The sequence below is a fragment of the Triticum dicoccoides genome, chromosome 2B (assembly GCF_002162155.2).
Source record: "Triticum dicoccoides isolate Atlit2015 ecotype Zavitan chromosome 2B, WEW_v2.0, whole genome shotgun sequence".
In the NCBI taxonomy this organism is placed as follows: Eukaryota; Viridiplantae; Streptophyta; class Magnoliopsida; order Poales; family Poaceae; genus Triticum; species Triticum dicoccoides.
In genome coordinates, this window is record NC_041383.1 from 645,856,440 (window position 1) to 645,865,612 (window position 9,173).

Sequence of the window (9,173 nt, forward strand, 5' to 3'; positions counted from 1 at the left end):
CACCGCGCCGCAGATGGCCGACGCCGTGGGGGTGTGAACTGGTGCCCCACGCAGCCGCGGTCACCAGAGGGGGACGCGTCGCCACGGGAGGAGGTGGTGCAGGCCCCCGCCTTCCAGCCCGCCCCCGCGTACCACGGACCACCGGCCCACTTCTGGACGCCGCCGGAGTACGTGGACCTCGTCAGCGACGACGATGACATCGGCGGCCACTGAAGACGGCGACGGCGACGGCCGCGCCAGGAGCACGCGCGGCCTTTTTTTATTTTTTTTATGTTAATTATGACACTGGGCCGTTAAGTGAACCGTGAAACTGGGCCGTTTTGTGGCCGTGACCCATAACTAATGTTTTATGTTTTTTAACTGCTTTTATTTACTTAATGTTTTATGTGTTTTAACTGCTTTTATTTATTTTTTTAGTCATTTTATTTAAGTTTTTCTATTTTTTTAATCACGTCCAACACAGACATGATTTGGGTGCGGCCGTGTGATGGGCGCACGCACGACCCAACGAACAGAAACGGACATGAGCGAATCCATTACCGCTCCAAAGAAACAAAACCCGGCCAAACCGAACATCCATTTGAGGTTGTGCGGTGGAGTTGGCCTCAGCTGCACCTGCCTGCCTCCTCCGTGTTGGTTTGACGCCCCCAACCCCGTGAAAGGGCATCACGCAACAGTACTCCCATCCTCTTCGGGAGGCCGGCCGTCCGACGCCGGGGCCAGGACCCATCTCCTCCAATCGAGGCGTCCGATCGGGAGCGAGCGAACGGGATTGGCTGCCCGGAATCCGCGACCTATAGCTAGTAGTAGTAGTGAGTGTCCACCGAATCCTCTTTTCTTTTTTCCTCCTGAGGGAGTACGTGCACTGTACTTGGAAATATTGGTGGCTGCATGTATGGGCGTGCCGGAAGAAAGACAGCCTCGTGGGGGACCGGGTAATTCGACGTTTACACAACAGTAATAATGCCACGTGGGATTCCAAGCGTCTTTGGATACATGTTGCATTGCTTTTCTCGTCAACTTTTTTTTCATTCCAATCAAAATAATTTATATGTTCACTTTCTTGGTTGCCTCTCCAAGATCCGCTTCCGCGGCGGCGGCATTCCCACTCTCCTACCTCCGCTTCCCGAACCCCTTAACCTAATGCAAATTTCCTAACTTATCGCCTCTCTCAGGGAAAAAAAAGAGAGAGGAGGAGGTATCCTAGAGTCATTTTGGCAGTGTCATGTGGATAGTACTTTGGCTTCACCGCATGTGTAGGCTTTCAAATGGCATCTATTCCTTGCCTTTATCATCCATCTTTTTCTCACCTTTTATCCTTTCTCCTACAGAAAGTACACTTGGGCTTGGGGATCTTGTGGAATATAGCATCACGTGGGTCTAGATGCGCATAGTTTATTTACTCAACCAAAACTTACTTTTATTCGACTCTGTCTCTTGAGACAGCTAGGTTACTAGTGGAAGGTTTCAGCTAATCCCAGTCCTACTTCCCAAATTAATTAGACGGATGCCCATCAGCAAAAGAAAAATGGTGATTAGTACGTAGTGGTACAGCTCCTGAATCATGTCCTTCAGTACCATGCTAGAGCCATTCATCCATCTATTGATTGGCGCATTGAAAGGCAGGCCTAAGATTCGGAGAGGAGACTGTTCCAAAGCAGAGCAGGTTCAGTAGTGCTATAATAATTACTGTGCTGTCTCACCCGTACTGTCCTCACCTACTGTTCTCGCCCCTACATGATAGAAGCTAATGGGCTTTACTGAGACACTAATGGCCCAGCTGACCACTGTTTCTGAAGGCTTTTCAGCCAGTTAATTGTCACTGGCCAGCGTGTGGACGCCAATCCCTTAACAGCTCTCCGTACACCGGTGCTGGGGTCTCTGAAACCATCTCTTGAAACCATAGCACCAGCATTTCCAGCACCAACTGAAAAAGTGGATATTCAAATCGACTGGGCTCACATGAGCATGTGCTTTCCTGGGTGAAGCAAATACTGTTGAAAATCATTTTTTGTGAAAAAAAAGGCAATAGTTTGGGCTAGTGTCCAAGTAAAGAAAATTTAAAAGGGGTCGCCGCACATGTGGGGCCAGCGGCACTCGCGCCTTCGGCCTACCCAAGGCCGGCGTGAAGCGTGCGTGGGTTTGGGCGGCGTTTATCCAACCGTCGCCAGATGCACCCAAAAGAACTTGTCCAGTAGTATCAACTCAACATGTAAAGCATGCTGCTGTGACACCATCACTGTCGCTTGTGGCCCGGGCGCTTTCGCCCCTGTGAGGCTAAATTTCGTGTTTTGATCCTTTTTCCAAACAAATTCAGGATTTGACCCCACTTTGAAATATTTTCGGGATTTGACCCTTTCGCTACCGCCAGCGCTCCTGGCGGTAGGGTTACATAGCCTACCGCCAGAGTATCTGGCGGTAGGGTGTGACGGAGGGGGACGGCGGCCGTCACCGCGCGCTGACGTGGATAAGTACCTTACCGCCAGGAAACATGGCGGTGAAGGAAATATGCCCTAGAGGCAATAATAAAGTTATTATTTATTTCCTTATTTCATGATAAATGTTTATTATTCATGCTAGAATTGTATTAACCGGAAACATAATACATGTGTGAATACATAGACAAACATAGTGTCACTAATATGCCTCTACTTGACTAGCTCATTAATCAAAGATGGTTATGTTTCCTAACCATAGACATGTGTTGTCATTTGATTAATGAGATCACATCATTAGGAGAATGATGTGATTGACATGACCCATTTCGTTAGCCTAGCACTTGATCGTTTAGTATGTTGCTATTGCTTTCTTCATGACTTATACATGTTCCTGTAACTATGAGATTATGCAACTCCCGTTTACCGGAGGAACACTTTGGGTGCTACCAAACGTCACAACGTAACTGGGTGATTATAAAGGAGTACTACAGGTGTCTCCAAAGGTACATGTTGGGTTGGCGTATTTCGAGATTAGGTTTTGTCACTCCGATTGTCGGAGAGGTATCTCTGGGCCCTCTCGGTAATGCACATCACTATAAGCCTTGCAAGCAATGTGACTAATGAGTTAGTTACGGAATGATGCATTACGTGACGAGTAAAGAGACTTGCCGGTAATGAGATTGAACTAGGTATTGGATACCGACGATCGAATCTCGGGCAAGTAACATACCGATGACAAAGGGAACAACGTATGTTGTTATGCGGTTTGACCGATAAAGATCTTCGTAGAATATGTAGGAGCCAATATGAGCATCCAGGTTCCACTATTGGTTATTGACCGAGAATAGTTCTAGGTCATGTCTACATAGTTCTCGAACCCGTAGGGTCCGCACGCTTAAGGTTTCGATGACAGTTTTATTATGAGTTTATGAGTTTTGATGTACCGAAGGAGTTCGAAGTCCCGGATGAGATCGGGGACATGACGAGGAGTCTCGAAATGGTCGAGACGTAAAGATCGATATATTGTACGACTATATTCAGAGTTCGGAAAGGTTCCGAGTGATTCGGGTATTTTCGGGGGTACCGGGGAGTTACGGGAATACGAGGAAGAAGCAATGGGCCTCATGGGCCAAGTGGTGGAAGAGAGGAGGCAGGGCGCGCGGCCCCCCTAGCCCAAACCGAATTGGACTAGGGGTCCGGCCCCCCTTTCCTCATTTTCCTCCCTCTCCTTCCTTCTCCTTCTCCTTCCCTTCCTTCCCCTCTCCTAGTTGGACTAGGAAGGGAGGGAGTCCTACTCCCGGTGGGAGTAGGACTCCTCCCTGGCGCGCCCTCCCTTGGCCGGCCGCCCCCTCCCCCTCGCTCCTTTATATACGGGGGCAGGGGGGCACCCCATGAGACACAAGTTGATCTACGGATCGTTCCTTAGCCGTGTGCGATGCCCCCCTCCACCATATTCCACCTCGGTCATATCGTCGCAGAGTTTAGGCGAAGCCCTGCGCCGGTAGAACATCATCATCGTCACCACACCGTCGTGCTGACGGAACTCATCCCCGAAGCTTTGCTGGATCGGAGCCCGGGGATCGTCATCGAGCTGAACGTGTGCTGAACTCGGAGGTGCCATACGTTCGGTACTTGGATCGGTCGGATCGTGAAGACGTACGACTACATCAACCGCGTTGTTATAACGCTTCCGCTTACGGTCTACGAGGGTACGTGGACGACACTCTCCCCTCTCGTTGCTATTCCATCACCATGATCTTGCGTGTGCGTAGGAATTTTTTTGAAATTACTACGTTCCCCAACAATGGCATCCGAGCCTAGGTTTTATGCGTTGATGTTATATGCACGAGTAGAACACAAGTGAGTTGTGGGCGATACAAGTCATACTGCTTACCAGCATGTCATACTTTGGTTCAGCGGTATTGTGAGATGAAGCGGCCCGGACCGACATTACGCGTACGCTTACGCGAGACTGGTTTCACCGTTACGAGCACTCGTGCTTAAAGGTGGCTGGCGGGTGTCTGTCTCTCTCACTTTAGCTGAATCGAGTGTGGCTACGCCCGGTCCTTGCGAAGGTTAAAACAGCACTAACTTGACGAACTATCATTGTGGTTTTTGATGCGTAGGTAAGAACTGTTCTTGCTAAAGCCCGTAGCAGCCACGTAAAATTTGCAACAACAAAGTAGAGGACGTCTAACTTGTTTTTGCAGGGCATGTTGTGATGTGATATGGTCAAGACGTGATGCTATATTTTATTGTATGAGATGATCATGTTTTGTAACCGAAGTTATCGGCAACTGGCAGGAGCCATATGGTTGTCGCTTTATTGTATGAAATGCAAACGCCCTGTAATTGCTTTACTTTATCACTAAGCGGTAGCGATAGTCGTAGAAGCAATAGATGGCGTAACGACAACGATGCTACGATGGAGATCAAGGTGTCGCGCCGGTGATGATGGTGATCACGATGGTGCTTCGAAGATGGAGATCACAAGCACAAGATGATGATGGCCATATCATATCACTTATATTGATTGCATGTGATGTTTATCCTTTATGCATCTTATCTTGCTTTAATTGACGGTAGCATTTTAAGATGATCTCTCACTAATAATCAAGAAGTGTTCTCCCTGAGTATGCACCGTTGCGAAAGTTCTTCGTGCTGAGACACCACGTGATGACCGGGTGTGATAGGCTCTACGTTCAAATACAACGGGTGCAAAACAGTTGCACACGAGGAATACTCAGGTTAAACTTGACGAGCCTAGCATATACAGATATGGCCTCGGAACACGGAGACCGAAAGGTCGAACGTGAATCATATAGTAGATATGATCAACATAGTGATGTTCACCATTTAAACTACTCCATCTCACGTGATGATCAGACATGGTTTAGTTGATTTGGATCACGTAATCACTTAGAGAATTAGAGAGATGTCTATCTAAGTGGGAGTTCTTTAGTAATATGATTAATTGAACTTAAATTTATCATGAACTTAGTCCTGGTAGTATTTTGCAAATTATGTTGTAGATCAATAGCTTGCATTGTTGCTTTCATATATTTGTTTTTGATATGTTCCTAGAGAAAATTGTGTTGAAAAATGTTAGTAGCAATGATGCGGATTGGATCCGTGATCGGAGGTTTATCCTCATTGCTGCACAGAAGAATTATGTCCTTAAGGCACCGCTAGGTGACAGACCTATTGCAGGAGCAGATGCAGATGTTATGAACGTTTGGCTAGCTCAATATGATGACTACTTGATAGTTTAGTGCACCATGCTTAATGGCGGAGAATCGGGACTTCAAAGACGTTTTGAACGTCATGGACCATATGAGATGTTCCAAGAGTTGAAGTTAATATTTTAAGAAAATACCCGAGTTGAGAGATATGAAGTCTTCAACAAGTTCTATAGCTAAAATATGGAGGAGAATCGCTCAACTAGTGAGCATGTGCTCAGATTGTCTGGGTACTTCAATCGCTTGAATCAAGTGGGAGTTAATCTTCCAGATAAGATAGTGATTGACAGAGTTCTCTAGTCACCATCACCAAGTTAGTAGAACTTTATGATGAACTATAGTATGCAAGGGATGACAAAAACGATTCCCGAGCTCTTCATGATGTTGAAATCGACGAAGGTAGAAATCAAGAAAGAGCCCGGGGATCATCCCCGAAGCTTTGCTGGATCGGAGCCCGGGGATCGTCATCGAGCTGAACGTGTGCTGAACTCGGAGGTGCCGTACGTTCGGTACTTGGATCGGTCGGATCGTGAAGACGTACGACTACATCAACCACGTTGTTATAACGCTTCCGCTTACGGTCTACGAGGGTACGTGGACGACACTCTCCCCTCTCGTTGCTATTCCATCACCATGATCTTGCGTGTGCGTAGGAAATTTTTAAAATTACTACGTTCCCCAACAGGCGGTAGGCTGTCTAACCCTACCGCCAGCGACCCTGGCGGTAAGGTGTGGCAGGGTTATTGCCACCCAGGCATTCTGTAACGAAATATGCTACTGCCCTGGCGGTAGGTCCACCCTACCGCCAAGACACATGGCGGTAGGTTGTGTAACCCTACCGCCAAGTTGCCTGGCGGTAGGGTCCTCTGTTTTGTTTTTCCAAGTTCATTTGGTCGCTTGTTTTCAAATTCAATATCACAGCAAGTTTCACAAATATGACAGCAATATCATAGACTTTAAACAATTAAATTTGGGCATCATGTAGATCCATATTAAGATAACTTGAAGTGCATAGAACATTTCAAACACATAGATCCACAAATAGCAAACACATACTTCCATATAGTTTCGCAACCACTAGACAAGTTCAACCAAACTAAAAGAGCCAAGTATCAAAGAGCATAATCACTTGCTCCTTCCCCTCTTGGAGGTACGGTCCTCATTACTCTTTGAACGAGTCTCTTCGGTCTTCTTCTTGGGCCGGCGAGGAACCGGTCTCTGGAAAGGGTCCGGACTCAGCAAATCCTTCTTCTTCGGATTCCTCTTCGGCAGCTGAGATGCCTGAGATGTTTGAGCTGGTGGAGGTCCATAATCTTCATCGTACTCCTCCTCCCCGTTGCTCTCATCCTCCTCCTCCTCCTCCTCCTCCTCTTCTTCATGTGTGGCCTCCTCATCCTCATCCTCTTCCTCCTCCTCCCCCCCAACCAACCTGGACGACGAGGGAGCATGGCTCGATGAGGCGATGAGACCCTGTGTGGCTACAAGCTGATAAGCTTCAACTGACCCAACTCTAGCACACCCAAGCAGCCCTACGAGCTTGCGACAAGCTGCACGAACTTTTGCACTCACAGTGAAGCAAGGTCATAATAAGTATCAGATCGACTGACTGCAAGTGAACAAGATGCATCTGTTCCGAGGAGGCTGAAATTGTACCTTCATCGTCCCCCTGACTCTGGTCTCCGATTGTACGCTCCTGGGAAGATCACCTAGTGCATCTGAGGCTTCAAAGATGCATCTGTTCAGCTCACCGGACTGCAACGGCATAAGTCAGTCACGATGACGAATAAAATATTTTAAATATGACCGTCGGTTCAAACTTACCACTCTGTTGATGAGGGGTGCAAACTCCCTAAATCCACTGTGCATGTCTCTGATGCCGGTCTGGTATGCCTGTTCATCGGGGTCAGCCCACTCCAGCTCCGCGATGTCTTCCGCCGTCCATCGAGGCCTGAGACGAAGACGGTGCTTCTGGCCATCATCGTACCACCTCATGTGTCGGCCCAGGTACGCAATTAGACACTCTCTTACCGAACGGTATAGGTAGGCGAGAGATGTCATCCCCCAACTGTACCCTGCATCCCAGTCGGCTAGGAAGAATAGATACGACCAGTTGGCAGAGTTTCCGGAGCTGTCTGGAAACACGACCTCCGTGAGAAGATACCACAGGTAGGCCCGCGCGTACCACTCCACAGTCGCCTCGTCTGCGCCTTCGGGGCATGTCTTCCGGTGCTCCGAGAGCCAGATTAACGGCACACCGGATGTACGGTTACTCTTGGCACCGGGGCAGTCGCCGATGAGGGTGGTGACCCTCTCCTGCCAGTTGGTCCTCTCCACTCGACCGGTGAGTGCATGACCCTTGATCGGCATGGCAGTAATCATCTCCCAGTCCTCGAGGGTCACCGTCATCTCCCCGCATGGCAGATGAAAAGAATGGGTCTCCGGTGGCCACCGGTCAATCAACGCTGTCAGAGCTGCGTGGACAAGCGTCGGCGGCTGACGCTTGAACTGCAACGCGAAACCCAACAGCCGGGCTCTCTTGAAGAACGGCGCGTAGCGCTCGTCGTAGTCCATATGCCCATGAACCCCGTGACCCCTCATGCGCAGTGGCTGGAGCATCTGTCTAAAATTGAACGCCAAAAGTTAGGAAATTATTTTCGTCAATCCGAAAACTTGGATCAAAATTTCATTCATATAACTTACCTCTCCGTTCTCTATGAAACGGGCACGATGACCCTTGTCGAATGCCCAGTCCAGCATGCAGTACCGTGGGCCGATGTTGTCCGTAAGAGGTGGCCGCCTTAATAAAATTTCATAAACAAAAGCACCATAAGCATGAAGCATACATAAGCAAAAGATGAACTCAAATCATATCGACATGCATCATATCAAAATAAAATTTTAAGCATATTTCTCCAACAACATCTACTACACATGATGGATCAAATCATATCAACATGCATCATATAAAAAAAATCCTCCAACATACATCATATCATCATATTTTTAAATATTTTTTCCAAATAACATCTTCATATCATCATATCAATATGAATCATCAAACTAGGGTTCAGCTTCACACTAGATCATATCATCATATCAACATGCATCATCAAACTAGGGTTCATCCTCATATCAACATTACATCATAATTTTTTTAACAAAATAAATTATGAACTAGGGTTCATCTTCACACTAATATATGAACTATTGATTAGAGTTCATATCCAATACCACTAGTTACTAAAGAACTAAGAACTACAATTACAATCAATCTTAGGAGAAAAAAATCCAATCTAAGCTAAAAAACATGAGGGATTTCAAGCAAATAATTCGTCGAATCGGAAGCAAGTTTGCAAAAACTAATTGGAGGGATCGGAGGAGCTTACGTTTCTCTCTTCGGGGCCATCTCGATCCGCCAAAACGGTGAAGAAACGGTGAAGATCAGAGGGGGAGAGTGGAGGAGATGAGAGAGGGAGAGAGGGGCGCCACTTGGGGG

General features: G+C 47.5%; 1 protein-coding gene across 1 annotated transcript in view; it reads right to left on the reverse strand.

Annotated features, from left to right (window-relative positions):
* Window positions 1–1,757: 1,757 nt before the first annotated feature.
* Window positions 1,758–9,173, reverse strand: part of LOC119361083 (disease resistance protein RPM1-like) — a 16,579-nt gene continuing 9,163 nt past the window's right edge. Inside the window, exon 3 of the mRNA XM_037626458.1 lies at window positions 1,758–1,930. Within this exon, the coding sequence (XP_037482355.1) occupies window positions 1,758–1,930 (173 nt within the window). The remainder of the gene's footprint in view (window positions 1,931–9,173) is intronic.